The 20,805-nt window shown below is 42.7% G+C and overlaps 2 protein-coding genes across 8 annotated transcripts in view; both read left to right on the forward strand.

Annotated features, from left to right (window-relative positions):
* Window positions 1-1,903: 1,903 nt before the first annotated feature.
* EFHD1 (EF-hand domain family member D1) lies at window positions 1,904-13,080 on the forward strand. The gene is made up of 4 exons (XM_053461105.1): window positions 1,904-2,305; window positions 9,042-9,189; window positions 12,432-12,566; window positions 12,757-13,080. Exons 1-4 carry the CDS (start codon window positions 2,028-2,030, stop codon window positions 12,889-12,891), a joined length of 696 nt encoding a protein of 231 aa, XP_053317080.1. The 5' UTR covers window positions 1,904-2,027; the 3' UTR covers window positions 12,892-13,080.
* Window positions 13,081-19,361: 6,281 nt separating this feature from the next.
* Window positions 19,362-20,805, forward strand: part of GIGYF2 (GRB10 interacting GYF protein 2) — a 42,308-nt gene continuing 40,864 nt past the window's right edge. For 4 of the 7 annotated variants that reach the window (XM_053461095.1, XM_053461098.1, XM_053461097.1 and 1 more), the window contains exon 1: window positions 19,362-19,462. The gene's annotated coding sequence lies outside the window, so the exon portion shown is untranslated. Of the gene's footprint in view, window positions 19,485-20,805 lie in introns of all 7 variants that reach the window. The other 3 variants (XM_053461099.1, XM_053461101.1, XM_053461096.1) reach the window with 2 other exon arrangements.

Raw genomic sequence — 20,805 nt, forward strand, 5'->3', positions numbered from 1 at the left:
GGGGGACAGTTTTTAGAACACTCCTGTTGATACTGGACTTGTGCAAGTTTTTCAGTCCATGTTTGACAAGGGGACTTTAGATTCAGTAACTAAATTCGTTGCCCACCGCCTACATTTACTCTCACTCTCTCTGAATGTCTCCCGATCTTCTCTGCTGACCACTTCCGCGTCTCACAGCTCTGCTTCTGTGTCTCGCATCTTCTTGTTCTCCTTTCTCCTCTCTTTGTTCCCATCTCTGCGGTCATAACCTCCTGGTGAAATTCCACCAAAATTGTGACATCCTCTCCTCTGATCCTCCAATCGGGGGAAAGGATGTCACCAGAAGCTCTGCCATTTTGGCAGAAGTTAAAATGAGGTCCTCTTCCACCGATCCTCCACTCACAGGGACGGGACGTCACCGGAAGCTCCACCATTTTGGTCGAAAAGTCACACAGAGATATCTTAGGGCAAAATGGCGGAGCTTCTGGTGACTTCCTCTAGAAAACCATGTCTCTCTACATAACACTCTCCTTACATTTATTAAGATCTGCTTGGCTGGCAATATTTACTGGCCTTCCACAAAAACCAAGTAGCCAACTGAGAACCCTCCGCAGCCTGTTGGTTTGAGGGTGGTGCTTTAATATAGCCATCTAATTACAGAATGATTTACAGATTAAGGTTAACCATACATTCATATGACCACATGAACAAAAAGCCACTGGGACTTCTACTCGTACAATAAAGCTCCATCGCCATCTGGAAAGCCTGATTTTAATCCCTTTTACAAAACGAGATAATAGGCCCAAGCATCCCAGACTGGAGAGGGGGGAGTAGATCCGACTCTCAGAGAGGAAATCACTTTGTTTCTTTAAGTGATGATGGCAGTCAGGTGAAGAATTAACTCCTACCGCGCCAAATGCATCGCCAAGAAATTCTTACCTGTGCTGCTATTTCTATACTGATCAGGGATGTGTGGACAGCTATGAAGTGGTGTAAATTTAACGGAATTAACCACCAGAATCCGTATCTATATAGATAGTCGGCAATTAAAAAAAAAAAGTGGTCCATAGGTGTCTACCAGTAACAGAACAGACTGCGGGCTGTTATTGGGTGATAGAACATACCATGCCGGTAATATACTTTATAGTACATATAGAATTATTAAGAACATGATAAACAAACTGAGATAAGGCGAGTCTAAGAGGCCTTTAGTGGCTAATACGTAGGGTGAGTGTGAGTGTGAGTGTGTGTGCATATGTGTGTGTGTCAGTGTATATGTGCCAGTACTCCCCCGCCAATACATTACAGGCTCTCACGCGACTGGATGATAACAGCATCGAGACGCCCGACCTTCGCCAGTCCGTGAACCCCGGCTGCCCACAGCGGGAAATGCTGCGTTATCTGCATTTTGTGGGCAGCAATAAAAATAGTGTAAGAAGCTCATTATATCAACATAAATAACATATACCTGTATATTTATATATATATATATAAAGCACCAAGCACTGCTACCAACTTGAACTCCTTCACTACACGTTTGGAGGACGAGCAGCACATGAGCTTCTGCCGCAGGGGGAGTTCGCTGTTTACACATTGTACAGCGCTACAGAATATGATGGCGCTATATAAATCCATTTACTGTGTAACCCCCAGCATGTCTCTCCTTTTACACCATTAAAGTGATAGCATGAGGTTGAGAAGTTAAGAATAATAACCCCCCCTCCAGCTCCGGGTATTCTTACTCTTTCCTCGCCCTTTGCTACACCTGTTACTGTAAGGCTGATACTGGGGCGGAAGAAGCGAGTTCTGTCTTCGCAGGGAAAGTTGCGAGTCCGAAACTCTCCTCCTCCCCCCAGCTCCTCCCTTCTCAAACTCCTCAAAGCAGCTGGAAGTTTGCGAGCCCTCCAGTGCGCTCTCCCCGTGCAGTGCGCTCTCCCTCTTGCCCCTTCGCCGTGCAGTGCGCTCTCCCTCTTGCCCCTTCGCCGTGCAGTGCGCTCTCCCTATTGCCCCCTCGCCGTGCAGTGCGCTCTCCCTCCTGCCCCCTCGCCATGGCAGAGGCTGAGCTGGCCCAGAAGCTGCAGCGCCGCTTGGTGCTGGAAGATGCGGATTCCCCGGCCGGGGACAGCGCGGAGCCGCAGGTGGAGGACGGAGAGAAGCTGCCCACGGCCAATGCCGACAACGAGCTGAGTGCCAAACTCAACAGGCGGCAGGACATCAACGCGGGCAACGCCGTGCCGGCCACCCGGACCACCGTGTTCAACCCCTACACCGAGTTCAAGGAGTTCTCCCGAAAACAGATCAAGGACATGGATGCCATGTTCCGCCGGTGAGTGCGAGCGACGACTTCTGTCACTGGAAGAGGGGGCGTGGGGGCTACTGGGGCATTGGGCATAGGGGGGGCTACTGGGGCGTTGGGCATAGTGGGATGGGGGCTACTGTGGGAATGGACATAATGGGGTGGGGTCTACTGGGACATTGGGCATAGTGGGGTGGGGGCTACTGGGGGAATGGGCATAGTGGGGTGGGGCCATTGGGCATAGTGGGGGGCTACTGGGGAATGGGCATTGTGGGGTGGGGGGCTACAGGGGGAAATGGGTATTATAGGGAGCATGGGTATAGTGCTGATGGGGGAGGGGGTAGTATTTGTGTATTATGAGTCCATTCATATAATTATATATGTTCTATAAAGCTGAGCTTCAGGGCTGCTGTCTTTAAAAAAAAAAAAGTGTAAGAGTGGAATGCATAACTTATTTCTGGCACCCAAAGAGTTAACTCTCCATTCTTTTCATGTAGTTTAAAGTGATCCTTTTTTTTTTTTTAATCGCATAATCTCTCTATCTGTATATGTATGTATATATCTATATTATATACTGTATACACTGTGTGTTAAACGTCTCCCGATCTCTCGTCTTGCCCGGGGTGAGCCTTTGGTCTTTCTCCAGCCCCTCGGCTGATTCACACTCGAGTTCCTGCTACACTCACTCGTTCTCGTAACTTCTCTTATGAATCAGCGTAATTCCTCTTTCTGAACTGAACTCCGCGCAGATAACTGCAAAGGGTGCTATTCGAACCTGCGGGGCTCGCTGGGATCTTGGCACAGATGCCAACTGTCGATCATCACTATGGATAAGACTTTGGAACAGAGGAGCTGCTTGTGGTTGTTGGAGTATAACTCTCAGCATGCTCAAAACAGCCAGAGCCAATGGAAGGCGTAAGCGACGCTCTGATCAATGCGCCTGGCGGTATACCCAGGAACAGCGCTTAGGGCAGGGCAGATCCCGCCAGATAGGTAGCCCTGTTCCGGTGCCACGTAGGTTTCGCTCTATTCTGCGTTGATCTTTATGGCTCTTATCGCTGGCATCAGACCCACATCCTGGCTACCGCATTCTTCTTGGGTGTGGGCCAGCAGGTGTAGGTAGCCGCATGTTGGACTGTATGCCATTTATTCCGGTACTTCTAGCGGCATTATTACCCCATAGGGCAAACATAAAGGAAGAACATAAAATCCTATTCAGTCCTAATGCAGCTGGATTGTGTTGCATCCAAGCGTGATTCATACAGTCACACCTCTCTGTATGTGCTAACTCTTATGTGTCAGTTTCCTCACTTAGAAAAAAAAAAAACGTATTTATTAAAATAAAACTGCACAGGAAACCCCTTTTTAAATAAAAAATGTTTTACTTCCTTTAAAAATGTTATAAAAAAACCCATAAACCTTTAAAAGACAATCCACCGGTGCAATTTAAATCATTAACGGTATTTACGCCAGGAGTGTATGCGCTTTGTTTTTCCTTTTTAATAGGAGCTCCCGTTAGCCGCGTGGTTTACCTAAAAGGACACCCGCAAAAATGTGGTTATTTATGTAATTCTGGTGCAAATTTCTAACAACAAATTCTACCACCTAAGCAAAAAACAAACAATATTTTGCTGACTGCACATTTTTATTACATGAATTGAAATGGCGCCATCAGTTTCTGTAGCGTTGTTACAATAGGGAACAGTATAAATATTTAACAACTTTTAAAAAACAAAACAAACATTAACACCATATTAGTACAGAAGAAGCGGGCCCTGCTCTTGCACGCTCAGATATGTATATACGGCAGCGTGTATTTTAGAGTAATGTCACGTGATACACGGGATACAGTGGCGTGTGTTAGTTTGTGTGTGAGAAGAATGCGTGTTTGTGAAAGGCTTGAGGTGTGTGTGTGGGGGAGGCAGACAGCGTGGCTACTTGTTTCCCGGCTGGTTTAGGCTGCGGTTGTGTTTGTAGATATGAGATGACTGTTAGGTCAGTGTGCGTGGGGACGCCTGGCACCGCTGCTGCCGTGTGTATGCGTGTGTGTGTGTATGTGTGTGACCTCCGCCCCGGAGCTCACGGTGTAGGGTGTGTTTCTCTTCAGAACACTTGTTGTGCAGCTGTGTGTCACTGACAATCGCCGCCTTGTGCAGTTTAACACTATCACTGCTGTCTGCCTGTCTAATTATTACCGGGGAAGAACACATGGACTGTGCAATATGTCTATATGGTGCATCTATAAATAAGAATGGCTGAAAGTGATGGGAGGTGTACTTGTATGGCAGAAATCCTGTATAATCTCTCAAAATCATAACTTAGTGCAAAGTTAACCGAACTACACTGCGCTGGTCTCACACCTTAACCCCTTGAGTTTCAAGGACTTCCCCCTTCTTCCCCCTTCTGCCAAATGTGCTTTCGGCTGCTTTATAACCGGGCGTCTTGGCTACGCTTGCCCCTCGGGTCCTCCTATGATCTGTGCCGAGGCCCGGGGTTTACGTGTTTATTAAACTGATGTTAACCCACCAGCGTTTTATGTCTTTTCTTTCCTCATTTCTCCAGCTTACTTCTCCTTTTTTTCTCCTCTCTGTGCTTGTTATCTTCCCTTTTACTTGGCTCTTTATCTCTCATCTTGGCTGTGCTGTTATCGCCGTAGATGTTTCATACAAGTTAAAACAGCGAGCGTTGCATACCTGGGAGTGTCGGAATGGATGTGTGACATTCCCGCGGCTCTTCCACTCGCATACCGTTCACAGATGCACACGAGGCATGTAGCGTACAAATGGTGTGGGACACTTGGCTTTAACTGTTTCTACTGCTGCACACATCTTCACTTATGTCACATTATATACAGTATATATAATAAAAATATGTGAGCACCTAAAGATTCAGTAACACTTTTACAAGAACACCAAATTAACAAGAAGGGACAGTTTAATGTCATGGGGATCCGTTTCAAAGGATAATGCATATTAAAGTAATTTCTGACTGCTTCAAAATGCATTATCCTTTGAAGCGGATCCCTGTGGCATTAAACTGTTCCTTCTTGTTAATTTGGTATTCTCAGCTCTTGTAAAAGTGTTACTGAAAAAGTAATAGTAATAACTTACCTTAGAGAGAAGCTGCAGTTCCTTCGTGGTCTGATTGTTGCCGCAGCAAACAACCAGTGGCAAGAAAGCGAGCCTAATGAAGTCAATGAAACCTCTTTCTTTTCATGTCAGACTCTCAGCAGTAAGTATGTCGGGATAGGTGTTCCGCTGAACATATCTCCTGCGCAGAAAGTAATGGGGGGGGGGCAAATGCACGCGAATCGCCCATTCATTTGCAAGACAGGAATCTTGGAAATCTTTAAGGGATCTCTTGGCTATTGAATGCATTAAAGTGCATACGATGGCTGGAGTGTCCCTTTAATGCCTTCCTACCAATGAAGAATGGATATTAAAGCACCCTGTTTAATAATAATCATTTAGTGCTACATTTTCTCAATTGGTCAGTAGCCGGGGAGTGCATGTTTTGAACTTGCCGAGCTTATTAGTTACATTACATGATTCATGTAATGTAACTAATAATCCTTAATACAAACAGATGCAACTGTCCTTTTAAAATATAAATGTATATAAAAGCACTGTTTTATTCCAATACATATTAATGATATTCTTTAAAAACCGTGTTAAATTCTTTCCTACATTGTAGCAAGTTATTGCAGGTGAAATTGATCATTTCTGCATTTAATACGGTATATGCATGGAGCAGTTTATTCTATTAAAGTGTATACTGTTTACATTTTCCCTCTTCATATAAGCAAAATTATTTTTTGGCTTATTTTAAACATTTTGAGTAGTGCCCCAATTAAAATAAATAACTAGTAATTTACATGAAGCAGTCATTTTACTTATATTTTAGTTTTTAATAATTGCGCACGTTCAATAACTCTCGCCCTTGATCTGTGACATAACATCTCAAGAGGGGCGGCTTTGGCAACTGGTTGCCAAGAAGACGAGACCCCAGCAGATCGTCTCCAGCCGATTTAAAGCGGATCACCACCAGTGAGCTTTGTGATGACGAAGGAAATCTGCCTCCTTCCTCCTCGGCTGTGAGTTGGTGAGACAGAGGGGTCTATTCACTTAAAGAGCCAGTTTAATGTCCCCAACGCCCACACTATAGAAGCATAGAATTATGCATATTAAAGCGCTCTGTGAGCTGGAGCATGGTATTTAGCTGGGGGTAGAGAAAGGGGCACATGCGTTTGGGGGGGATTCTATAGAATCCCCCATGCACTTGCAAAATGGACTACGAAGCTATCGTGTACTTAATGTATACAATAGCTGCATAGTGATAGGCGTGTGGGGATCCGCTGTAAATTACTGGAACGACCCTTTAAGAGGGAGTGCTGCAGAAGTTGGCATTTCAGTTCTCTGATATTGCTATGCATTATCAAGGGCAAACCTCACAGAGCTTCTCTTGCAGAAAACGGGCTGAGCTGGCCCTGTACACTGCATAGCTAAATAAGGCAGAGTGTTAAGAAATGTCCCACTCCTGCATGAGACTGATTGGGGTTGCCCTTGTTAATGCAAAGTGACATCAGACATTGTAAAAAAGGCAAATAGCCAGCTGTGATGAAACCCCCCACTTTATTGAATTTGCTCCAGAAGCAGGGCTAGGGTAAATGTTTTTTTTTTATATATATATATATATGTTTATTTTTGGAAAGAAACAAAATGCAGAAAAGCAACTTTCTGCCCATGAACCCACATGGAGTGCTATTAAACTGTGTGTGTTTCAGCGGCTGCGAAAGTGCAAAGGTTCTGTGAATGACTCGGTTATGTTTTGCTACGTACTTTAGAAGAGGTTAAAGAGTAAATGGCTGAAGCGTCGTGGAAATACTGTGACCCTTTCTAGGGTTAAAAATATTTTCTCCTTAGGGGGTTAATTTGCCTCGTTGCTGATGCCTGTTAGTAGGCCCAGGGCAGTGAAAGGGTTAGCGCTTCTCTCTGGCACAGGTATGCCCTTCGGGCGACAAGGTGATGTGACGTCTGCTCACACGCACTGAGTGCTCCTCGGCTCTTCCTGGCTCGATGCGTTGTCCTGATTGAAGCTGGGACCTTTGTGATTTGAACAGTGATTAGTCAGTAACTCCTGTCTAATAATTAAACCGATCCATAAAATGGCTTCCTACAAACACGCTAGGCCGAGACCACATAGATGCTAAGCAACTTCGCATGGTTACGCGCACCTTTCCTCGTGTTCTATACGGATAAGTGTCCCGTCTTGCAGCTGTGATTTAATGCGCTATTTTACTATCCCTGACATCCCTGCTAAAGAAGAATGCTTATTAAAATACTCCTGTGAGTACTTTTTAATATGCTTTCTTCAAAAAATAGGGGATAAAATGCACTTGCTCCAGGTTGCTTCTTCCATGATGTGACGATTCTTACCACTGACTGGTAGGAATCGGTGGCCGGAAAGCACTCTAATTGAAATCAATGGGAGCGCTGTCCGCGCATGCACACAGGGGCCTACAGCACCCTCTGAGCCAGCGCTGGAGCTAGAGGTAAGTATATCACGTGCTGGAGATGTGCTCGGCACGTAGCTGGGGGAAAGGGACACATGCATATGGAGGGGATTCTGTGCAGGGAACACCACAAAATTTAAAGGCGCCGTGCAGATATAATGGACATTAAAGTGCGTATGATGGGTGGAGTGTCCCTTTAAATGTCCTTGTGTGCCCGGAGGTATAATTTCCATTTGTATCCTTTAACTGTAATGGATGCAGCGTTTTCTGCACTGATAACGTGTACGTTCCGTGTTATGCTGTAACCCATGTCTATAAATGGTCTTTGGTATGTTGCTGGCCGAGATCCCCTCCTCCTATGACACAATCAGTTCTTCCTTTTCTGTAACTTCCAATTTAAGACTCAAAAAGCATTTTTTGCCTCCGCTCTGGTCTTGCTATATCTGAGCTGCACTATTTTCAGCTCTGGCCGCTGTTCCCAGGAAGCTTGTGCTGCGCTCCATCAGCAAAACCGCTGGGGTTTCCTGTATGCCATAAAGTAACGCGCGCGACGTGGGTTTCTTTTCTCTCCCGTACTTTTAAGTGAAGCATGCTTCTGTGTTTACACGCTCTGCGCTGCTGTTCTGATTTGTATAAAGATATAGAGGCAAAAAAGGTCATCATTGTTGGCCTTGCTTGCATATATATATACCCAGAATCCCTTGCCGCGGCGATAGCGCTACAACATTTCTGTGGGACCAGCAGGTGGTGGTGTCTGGTGGATGTGAATGAGTGTTTAATAATGCCTCTGCTACCCCGTTAAAATGAATGCACACCGGCACAAACCGGGATCATGTCACTTTTACTACCAGTGCCCATTAGGTGTGAGTACAAACTCAAGACCCAATGCCTCTGATAGCCAAGCAGCTACAGTCTGAGTAGGGAACTGAGATAGCGATGTAAAGATTTTTGGTGTAACAATGCGGAGACTCTGCTTAGTGGAACCTAGCTTCATCCACTAGGTCCTCTATAATGGGCATTAGTCTCAGTTTTCTTGATGACCACCATTGTTCTTTTGTGGTGTCCCAAATCTCTGGAACCCTTTGCAGTCTCCATGTCTCCCCGGCTTTTTTCTTTACTTCTCTCTTGGTTCAGATCTTCTGCTGATTCTGCATATCTAGATGTTGTCCATTGCCTATATTGTTTACTTATTATCATGGAAGTTCGCAATGTTTCTGCCACTTGAGGGTATTAATCGTTGTCCTTTCAATGCAGGTATGATGCTGGACGAGATGGCTTTATAGACTTGATGGAACTCAAGCTGATGATGGAGAAGCTAGGGGCTCCACAGACGCATCTTGGGTTAAAAAACATGATATCAGAAGTAGACGAAGACTTTGATGGGAAGTTGAACTTCCGAGAGGTAATGCTACATCTTGACAGGCCTGAGATGATATAGTTGCGTGAAGTGTTTAAGCTATGGGTTTATATATTTAGATCTCAGGCTTGGGGGGGGGGGATATGTAGCAAACCATATATTGTGTATATACTCCAAGGGGGGAGCTCTTTACATGTGCTGGTAGGTGACATGTAAAATGTTTGTATGTCATGGGAAGAATGTCTGATGCGGTCACCTTTGTTTTGTAGCAAGGTTTATCTGGTTCTTGGAAATTACCTCCCTCTTACCCATGGAGTCAAAGCAACATAATGTTTCACTCTGTTCCCAATGCACGCTTACATGAAAACTCCTGACTTGTTCTACACAGCCATATATGTCAAAGAAGCCTAAAAAGAATGCAGATCGAAGTACTCCGAGTACTTTAGTATTCATTCTTAAAAACGCAGGGGCATAGAGCTTTATTCCAAAGTAGAAGCTGTAGCTGCCCTCTTCCTTCTGGTCTAACAGATCTTGCCACAGATTATATGGTTGAAAAATGAAATCGTGTTTTGGCATTAATCTCAGCACAAAAAAAGGGTTTCTATGGCCAAGCAGCTGCATGCAAGCATCACATCACCAAATACAATGCCAGGCGTTGGATCGAGTGATGTAAAGCACGCTGCCACTGGACTCTGGAGCAGTGGAAATGTGTTCTGTGGAGTCACGGATCACGCTTCTCTGTTTGGGTGAGTCTGGGTTTGGCGGATGCCAGGAGAACGTTACCTGCCTGACTGCATTGTGCCAACTGTAAAGTTTGGTGGAGGGGGGATAATGGTCTGCGGCTGTATTCAGGGTGTTGGCCTTTATGAATACGATGTCATAAAAGTCCCTGTTGGTGTATTGGTCAGGTGTCCCCATATAGTTTACACTGTGGTGCGGCTGTAATGTGGCCGATGGGAGAGGCATTTATCCTACTTGTCGATGTCTCAGGGGAATGGTGACTATTGTGTGGATCAGAACAGATTAACCTATATTTTATGTAGCCACCTGTTGCCGATGCCTGGTTAAGTGCACTCCCATTCCTGGCAGATTTACTGTTGTTGGTGCTGGTTCTCTGGGGTAAATATGGGTTTCTGCGGAGTCCTATGCCTCTTGTATATTTTAAAACATAATTTGGCTGGTTCTTGTGGTGTGTGTGTATAGTATGTACACTATGAGTGTTCCAGAAGGTATCTTCTAAAATCCTTTTTATATTGGAATAGCCGAGCCATCACATGCACTTTACATTTTCATGTTGTCCATTTTGCAAATGCATGGGGGGGGGGATTCTGCAACCCCCCCCAAGACATTTACCCCCCCTTCCACTAAATGCCCTGGAGGAGATGCACTTGGCTCCCCCGTCAGATCCAGTGCAGCAGCAGAAGATATTACAGCATGGATTTTTTTTTTCTTTATTTCCGCTAGGAATGTATATTAAAGTACTTGCAGAATATGCATTCTTCTTTAGTAGACGTGTCGGGGAGATTAGACTGTCCCTTTAAGATAGAAACAACTTGAAATTTAACACCACCCTAGAAAGTGCTGAACTTGGTGGCTATTTTTGGTACAAAATTGGTTTTGTCCTTTTCAGTAGAAAGGGTAACTGATTATTTGAAGGTTGCTACAAATAACACAACTCTCCTTAGATACTGTGGCTGGTTTCTTCCTATTTTTGTAATGTCAGCTGATTTATAATTTTTTCAATAAAACATTTGATTTCTGTACACCAAGGTCCTTTGGTCGCAGCTGTGTAGCTTAAACTTTGTTTGATTTTATTGACAAGACAGGATGTTCCTGTTAATACCGAGAATTTATTTGTTTTATATTCAAAGTTCTCCTGCATTATAATAGTTTACTTGTTGAGGATAACAATATTCACCATTGTATTTAGTGGTGGGGGGGTGGAATCTAGGGTACATTTGCTCAGTTTTTTATTTAAAATAATCTTGGATATGATTGAAAATCCCACGACTCCATAGTCCTTTGACCCCTGGAGTTCCCAATTTCTTGTCGTAATACGAGCTTGCTCCAAATATCATGAACAATTAGGAATTTATTTCCTGTCCAGCTTTTTTATAGTTGCTGTATTTTTTTTCAGTAGAATCCTAACTAATGCAACAGAAATGTTTTGCGTTTCCTGTATAGTATTGTGGGATTATAGGAGAGCCTCGTAAAGGGACACTCCAGCCACCATACTTTAACACGTGTAATAGCTGTGTCCCCTTTTAAATGCATGGAGGAATTTAGAGAAATCCTCCCACTCCGTGCATTTGCTCTCCTTCCCTGCCCTACAACTCCTTGTCTTGCAGAAGAAGCGTTCTGCTGATCACGTGTTTGCCAGCGTACATGTGTGTTTATACTCAGGAGTTCAAGGTGGTCTAATTAGCCCCCCCACCCTGTTGATTGTGAACGCTTTCCTGACCGTGATTGGACTGTATGCTAGAGCTGCAGCTTCTCCTGAAGCTAATGCATATTAAAGTAGTTCCATTATTTTGTTGATGTGGCGGCATAGGGTACTAAAGTGTTCCTTGATGAATTGACAAGCTAACCGCTGTAACGTCTCCGCGCTGGGGCACAAGTAGGAGGGTGAGAAGCGTGGGAAGCTATGAGTGTACAATAGACCCTTAGTGCTGGATACACAGGATGCTCTGGTTACCTGATATAAGATGTGGCACAGCAGTCTGATTGGCATCTTCCCATGCCAACCTTGGGAGTGGGAGACCTAGTTAGCGGTGCTGTCGGCATCCTCTTGGGATCATGTAATGAGAGAGCAGCTAGAAGTTTTAAGAAAACCCAAGGTCTATCATGATAAGCGTGTGTGTGAGAGAGATTATTTTGTCTTTTGTTTCTTTGTGGATGCAAAAAGAGATTATGAGCCAGTAATGTGTACCTTGTATTAAATGTCCCATTAGATTCCCACCACACTATCTGTGTAGTCGCAACTATTTACACTATGGAGTGTTACAAAGCTTACAATTTGGGGCAGTGTGAAAACAAGATGGCTATTTGCTATACAGGAGGTATAAGTTGAAGAAAAGATGACACTACTTGAATACGTTTTGGGAATTTTCTTTAATGATGTGAGGGATGGAAAGCGCGGATGGACACCAGACAGCAGCAGAAGACACATCTTATAAGTGGATAAGTAGGGGTTGTCCGTCCTAGGGTTGTGCATAACTATCTATTTACGTTTATTAGGGTGGAATTTAACTTTTTTTTTTTTTTTTTGTTACATCTTCTTTACATAGTTCCTACTGATCTTCCGTAAGGCAGCTGCCGGAGAGCTGGAACAGGACAGTGGCCTGATGGCTTTGGCTAATCTCTCTGAAATTGATGTCTCCACGGAAGGAGTGAAGGGGGCCAAGGGATTCTTTGAAGCCAAGGTGATTTAATGCAGGGGCATTTGGGAAGAGAGGAGATGGCAATAAATATGGTGGGGGGGGATCGAATTTCTGCCGTTAGGCATATGTTTACCGTTTCTACCACTTGATGTCGGCTGATCATTGCATAACTTGTTTCCCTTCCTCTGTGTGTGTCTGTGTCATCTTGTTTGTTTCATGTGCTTTGTCACAGGTCCAGGCTCTATCTTCGGCAAGCAAGTTTGAGGCAGAAATCCGGGCAGAGCAAGATGAGAGGAAGCGGCAGGAAGAAGAGAAGAAAAATCGCAGGGCTGCATTTAAAGAGCTGAAGTCTGCGTTTAACGCGTAGCTGCTAACTCATGCAAAAAAGAACCCAATCTTGAGTTTAGTCAACTTAACCAAAGTTCAGCTTGAGAGGTGATAGCTGGGTGGCCACAGCCCCCTGGCTATTGGACTGCAATCTTTAGCATGCCTAGCAAAAGCATTTGAGCATTCTGGAGATTCTTATCCACGCAAAGGCACCCGTGGGACCCATTAACATCCTCCTCATAATGCATCAACATCCTTCACGTAAAAATCATAGCATTCTGTCCTGGCCCCTCTTTATTGCATGGACGGGCATTAGGCCTTAAGCCATGTTTATCACATAAAGCCTTGAGGCATATTTCATTATCTGCCTTCTTTTTGCTATAAACCAACATATTGTGTTGGAGGATATTCTAAGGTGATTTTTGTTTTTTAAAGTGTACCTGCATTTACTTGCTGGCTAGATCTACTTGATCCCATTGATGCTGTAGTGGGACAAATACACCATACCATTCCTGTTAATAATACTTAACGCACAAATTTGTACATGAGCCAACAACTACTTTTTAATAAGCAGGCTTTGTTTCCTGCAGTTTATACACACAGTATTCTGTTAATGCTCTCTAATGCCCTGTCCCTTAAACATTATTTATCATTTGTCAATAGAACCTCTTGACAAAACAATAAATAGCGAGGATCCGGGCAGATGTCTGTGCAAAGCAGGTGCCGAAATCCAAAATCCTTCCATTTACATAAATTTTTTTTTAACTTGCTTTTGGAATATGGGGGGAACCCTTATGTTGTTGAGAATACAACTCTTGTGATACTCGGCCAGCCCTTGAGTATTATTTGAGTAGTAGTGCAACAAGAGGTTGTACAATGTGGTCTTTAGCAAACTATAAAGAGTGTGTATGCGATGATGATATAAAGTCAACTTATTGACATTAATTGTGAGTTTATGGGTGTAAATATGAACAATATATTTAGTGGACCAGTAAATGATAGTGTGATTGAAACGAAGTACCACAAACACTGTATAATGGGGTTCTCTGTGCAATGTCCCCAAATTCCATGTTCCATAAAAACACCCCTCAGATTTACATTGATTCTAACTGTGGGCCTTTGTGGCTAGTATTTTCATACTGTGACCTGACAAGATTTTAGAGTAGGAGAGTGCTTGAATGTGAATGGTTTTATTTTTATTCCCGGTCCAAATCTCAAACACTTTTACATACGCGCGTACCCACACACCCTACACAAATGAAGCAATTTCCTGGTTAATACTTGGTACCTAAGGTGTTAATAGATTATATCTTGCTTCTTGTGTAAGGGGATGTAGTGTCCATGATAAACTTTTCTAGAATTATGTGCAGTTCCTTGCACACCACGAAAATGTTTCTGCTGGTTGCTGTTCTTTATACATTTTATATTAAAAATAATAAATATGTTTTACTAATGAATTGTCTCATTGTTTCTCCTCTTGATCTCATGATCTTTTTTTGCATTGTCTGGCCTCGGCTTCACAGGGTAGTTGTGGGGATTTTACTTAATTCCTTTATACATAATGAATCCTGGCAAGATTCCCTGGCACAAAGGGCTGAGCTGGCCCTGCACAATGCATAGTTCATCCAGCAAGGTGACTGAAGAAATCTGATTTCGTTATATGACAGGAGTAACCAAGCTCTTTTGCCAGAATCTTGATGGTATTGGTCCTTGATAATGAGAAGTAATGTTGGAACAGAACCCCCTCTCCTGCCAACTCCCACTTTAGGGAATATATACCACTTTGAGGTGGTTATGATAAAATTATTCCACATAACAATGTCATGATCTGGGACATCTTACTAGATAGTAAGAATATGCAATACGATACACAACCTTAAGTAATTCACATTTCTTCTAAGTCCATTATGAGTTTTGTAGTTTCAGGAATGTTTATAAATTATACACTCAAGGAAGAATTCACATTTTTACTATAATCATTCTAAAATGACTTTCTGTAATAGTCGCCTAATCTTTGTTTTAGGAGAGTTATGACAAAAGCTTTATGATGTAATAGCCTCCTTTACCTTGGAGTAAGGGCTTAATGGTTTAGAACCTGTTCTAAATAGATTCAGTTCTACCCATAATCAGGCTTGTTCCAGCTGTTACTTGGTCATGCATGTATCTTTCCATTCACGAAGCCTTTTCATTACACCATCACAAGCCACCTTTTAAAAATGATACATGATATATATATATATATCATGCCATAATTGTTGGGTCTCCAATACTCACTAATTGGCTTCACTCATTGTATCCTGGTCTGTGACTTGGATAATAAACAATGCGTGCTATTGTTTAGATCTTCACAGATGTGGACAGATCTCCTCTAGCCTGTTACTTGTGTATATATGCATATCCGGAGAAGTTATTGATATGCTCATGCATATGCCAGGCTATAATTTCCTAATTATAACAACCCTTTACCTCTATGGCTGAGTGGAAGTGCCGGTTTCTCCTGCTTGTGTCTTCATAACACAGGAGGCATAAGAATCAATGAAAGTGCAATATCTGGGCCAGCAACATTCCTCTGCCCAAGAAGGTCACAGTCTTCATATGTTGTGATTAAAGTTACATGTAATATATACTCTCATTTTTTACTCTAAACAGTAAAGGGGACCCCCACCGTTTTGTTTTGTTACTAGTATGGTTGTTCTTTTTGAAAAGTTTTTACTTAATGTTTTCAGGCAGCTGCCTATTAGTCATTCGAAGTGTTGTATTAGACAAACACCCTGACTTCTTATCATACTGCCTTTAGGCAAACAATGAAATGGCTCATTGTTAAAGGGACAGTCTGGGGTTTTAGTCATGTTTTATGGGGGTGTCTATTAAATCACGTACCTATAGGCAGCCCTCCTCTCCATGATTGCTCTTCAATTCTGCAGAAACAAGGAGAACCACACAAAAAATACTCACTGAGCTATCACATGGATTGAAGTACAAACGAGGGCCGGAGCCTCCATATAATCACTCAGCCAGATACTCTGACTAATGAAGGTCAATAGAGAAACGTACTTTATTAGCATTTGGGCTGGGAACGTCAACCCAAACCCAACCAAATCCTACATGAATGACAACAATGGCAGGCGCTAGCCCTGAAATGTATTTAAATAAATCCAGCACTGTATTATATGCTTAAGGATCAAAAATACCCTGAGATACACGTGGCTGCTTGTATCCCCGTTCTTGTCCGCTGCTTTAATGAACCAGGGCTGATTTGAATCTCTTGTCCTTCCTTGGCTATTTACTAACAGAAATAGTAGGGAGTGGACCCCAGTCTTGGGAATTGGAGTAGCCACACTATGCAGGGTATTTCTTGCTAAGCATTGAGGTCACTTAAGTGCAGAACTCCACCTTCCACATGAAATCACTGCGGAGGGCTGTGTTGGTGCGCACTGGATGTATTAATTGCCTCGGTTTTTAATCCTACATGGGTTCCTCGAACAGCTTCAGAGTCTCCATTCAGAGCTCCAGTCCCCTTAACCTCTCAAAATAGTCCCGTTTAGTATTTAGTCCTTAGTTACATTGTAGCCAATTACATTGAGAAAATAAAACAAGCAATATAAAGCTGTAATAAATGAACTTTGCTATCTTAAAAGTGGTGGAGAAAGTTCCACATTTGGGCACAGTTGTCTCAAACGTAAGGTTTCTTCAAATGGGATAAAATATGTTTGTCTAAAAGAACTTCCAACATTTGGACACTTACAGCATTTGTAACAGCAGCCCTGCTGCGTACAGCCCTGGAGATCACGCAACAGACTTTCCATCCACCCAGTCCCTGCCATGTGCTATACTAGGGATTTCCGGGGAGGGGGGGGACCGAGATGCCTACAAAACCCTTTGGTTTGTATTCTCTGGGGAGTTGGACTTTTAGCTCCCTGACTTCATTATAGCTTATAAAGGGCCAAACCCAAAGATTTCAAACAAGCAGAGGTGATCTCAGATTTAGCTATGCTGTATGCAGGGCATATGATTGTATGAGAAGTTAACCATACTTGGCCCTTCATAATGCAATTCTACAGTAAAGTTGCAGTTTAGTAAATACACCCCAATGGCTTTATAGTTACTAGATTGGCGCACATCCTTTGTGTCACAGATATACTCATGAGGCTTCTCCCAGAAAGTTTCCAGGTATACCTATATGTCAACTAAATTCAGCTACAAAATAGCATACAATTCCCAAAATATATCTTATAAAAGCATAAAAGGAGACTTCTGTGGTGCTTGATAAGTAATCAAATATAATTAATGATGCGAGAGAAAATTAGAAGATAATATCTGAAATAATGTTTATGTTGACAATCCTGATTGGCTAAAAGGGTTAAAGCAATCGAGCCGCTGTCTTCACGGATCATCCAGCTGCAGATGTTGGATCTGGAACTGCCAGGAGTTCTGGGAAAGAATAATAGCTTGGCCGGCAAACAGATATCATAGCAGGCTTCAGACACAGCAAATGAAATCTGTTTTCTAATGTATCCTGTGATTATAATACGCGGAAACAATGTTAGTGGAGCTGACCGATGATGGGGAATCACTTCTTTATTTATTATACAAACATGGCTGTGTTTCCCCATCAAGGAGTAATGAGCTGACCCCGCATAAAGCATAATTCAATGGGCGAGGAGACTTTTAAGAAATCTACCCAGTCCTTGCCCCATTCCCAACACATGTAATGCTCTCTGGGGCTAGTGCCACCCTTGTCGCAGATAGCCCCGTTGCTCACTCCGGGTAGCCCTCCCTATGGTAACGTTAATATTAGTATAGCGCAGGTGTTTGCATTTAGCCAGTACATTTTACAATGAAGGAGCTTCCATTTAAACTGTTTACCCCAATGTTCTTTTACTCGGGCAACCTCCCAATGGCTTGTGTTTAAAGGGAGAACCCAGACATCATATGAACTCAGAGCTCTTTTCCTTTTGTTTAATTTTTGGAAGAAAGCATATTAAAGAACTCCGCGAGTACTCGTAATAACATTTGTAAAATTACAAACCTAGTATTCTAAATGTAAATATATATACGGATATATATCTGAAGAAGCGATGTACAACTAATTCACTCTGTAATTAGAAAGATTCAGTAAAGTCTATACGGAGCAGCCCAAAGTATGAAATTCAAGACAAGGCGCATATTTTGCAAAGTAAAAATAAAAGTTTAATCCAAAAAGTGGGTACAGTACTACAAGTAATGCCCAATTATAGAACAACGCATGTCAATAGCGGTAACAAGTCTCTTCCTTACAGTTAATAATATACCACAACATGTGAGAAAATATTACAGAAATACAAACGAGAGACCCTGGACCTGAGATACCTCCCACCATACTAAATGGATAAACAATGCGTGATTAAAAAAAGTTTTTTCCATATATGTGTATATAAAGTGGATCCGTATTTGAACAAACATATGGTAAAATGGCAAAAAATAGGTATAAAATACCCCTGCTAACCAATGGGGTAACCATTAACCAACAATGGTACACAACTCCAATCCCAGTTCCAATTGTGTTATGTGTATATGTGTGTGTATATATATGTATATTGTATAAGTCCCATTTGTGTGGACTTCAATGCATACTACTTCATGGACCTAGAAAATGAAACATCAAATAACACCCCTACATGATCCAGGAAGTGTAAGCAGCATACTTAAGTACACTTAAGTAATGCTCCCACTACAACCAATGGGAGTAGCAGGAATTTTTTTTTCATCCCCCAGGTTTTTATTTTATTTTAATAAACTGGGTTATATTAGATTACATGTATGAATATATATTTTTTAAAGAAACCCCGCTTCTCATGAATTGAGTTAAGTAAATCTGAAAAACAAAAAACAATTTTTATTCGTCATACCCTTTCTCATTTTCATTTTACCAAATACAGCGTATACTTTCCCTTCCTTTTCTCATAACTTCTGTACTCAATTATTTAAAAAAGAAAACTTTATATTAAAAACTAGGCCTGTATATAGTAAACTGTATACACAACTAGTACTGAATAAATACAATAAAACCCCTAAATTCTGAATGAAATAGCAGATACCCATATTATCAATCTCTTCAACCCTTCCTGCGTAGCATGTGTTATTACCTGGCACTTACCAGTACCCGATATGGCGCACGCTAAGACAGCTTCCTCACGTGACCTAAAGTTCACGCAGCGATGTACATGGTAATACCTGTCCTTTTTGGCTTTGACGCACTGTACGTTAAGAATCCTATCTACCATTTCGTCAGAACTTTATGGTTTCATTCATCCCATACATATGATGCAATTCGCTACTCCGCTGCGCCCTATTCAGGAGCCATTATTGTGGAGACAATTGTTTACGCCTCAATGCATCTTTGTCTTCGAGAAAATGGCGGCGAGGCATTCAACTCCAGTGTAGCCCTGAAGACCCCGTGTACTACGGCGTCTGTTACCGGTTCCTTCCTCTAGGGTTTAGATCTCTGGCTGCGCTGCTCTGTCATTGGTGACGCGAAGCGTGGAGTCGTCAGGTGACGGTGCGTGGCATCAGCCATCTTGTGTTGTTGAGCTTGTGGATTCGCTTCTCGGGTGTGAAGCAGAGTGAGAGAGGTACTGAGAGATTTAGCCTACGGTGTGTATTTATACCGCGTGCTGCGGGCGGGAAGCAGCGCGGCTGCGGCTCACGGATCGGGCGGATCAGTCTGTGTGAGCAGTCGCTGGGGACGGTGCCAGAAACCTAGAGGGGGCATCAGGATAAACACATGTGCAGGAGTGCCTGACTTTTAATGCGCTACCCAAATGTGATATACGCACATATATGTGTGTGCGTGTATATACACATATGTATCTATATATTACAAAGATATCCCACGTGTACGTGTTTAGTGTTGCCGTACATGCTTGTTACTCCAAAGAGAGACGTATGTGAGGATATATGTGTATATATATATATGTATCTATATATAATATTTAATACGGCTTAATCAATTTACATAACATATTTAATATATATAAACTGAGAGCTTCTGGTTGTTTGCTTGTTTCTGATATCTGTGGTCTGTGGAAGCAGCCGCTACATGTAACACATGTTGGTATGTATAGGAATTGGAGCTGTTACTGCGTGTGCTTGCTGCATGGACTCTGTGCATTTATGGTCTTACGCCCTCCATTTAAACCGCTAACCTTTTCTCTTCCTTCCTGCTGTATTAAAGGTAACGTAGGAGGTCCTGATACGTGTTTTAACCGTCGTGGCTTTCGATGTGGTTATTTGGTGAACTCCGTGATGTTTGGGTTAATAAGTCACACATCCACTCGTTTAATAAATAGGCAGTCTCTTATTAGAGCGGAGGAGGGATATCTATTCACTATAACATACAGGCAAATCAGTGAGATTTCTTCAATGTTTCCTCACCCCTTAACTTATCCATTGCACGGGGCCGGCTCAGGCTGCTGCTGTTGCCCCTCCATAGTGAATAATAAGCTTTCTTGCAAAGTCTTCTGACAGCTGTCCCGTTAGTGAATAGACTCATGTAAAGCAAGAAGTGGCTGAAACATCCATTCTAGTGATTTAACGTTAAGGTAAACGTGGCGTGTGTCACCGGTTGGCCTAAACAGCTGTTCGTTACATGAATGATGTCATATTATTAATAAATGACACTTTTTAAAGCAAAATAGCAGCATCTGTTCCGGTGTATAACGCTGTTACGCTGTGTAAGACCTTCTCATTGGGATAGATTATTTTCATTGGAGTCACTGAAATAGCGGGTGTATTGATGATGCCCCCATAAACGTTGTAGTGACGTCTAATCGTTTGGTGTGTTGTTTTTGTGTTGTTTAGCAGCTGGTCGTACGATGTTTCTGGTTTTAACGGACGTAGATATTTTGTTTAAAGCGGAGATTTAGCGTCGTGCCCTGTGTGCTACCAGCCCAAAAATGGTGATGGTGTGACACAG

This window comes from Spea bombifrons, chromosome 3 (assembly GCF_027358695.1).
Source record: "Spea bombifrons isolate aSpeBom1 chromosome 3, aSpeBom1.2.pri, whole genome shotgun sequence".
Taxonomy (NCBI): Eukaryota; Metazoa; Chordata; class Amphibia; order Anura; family Pelobatidae; genus Spea; species Spea bombifrons.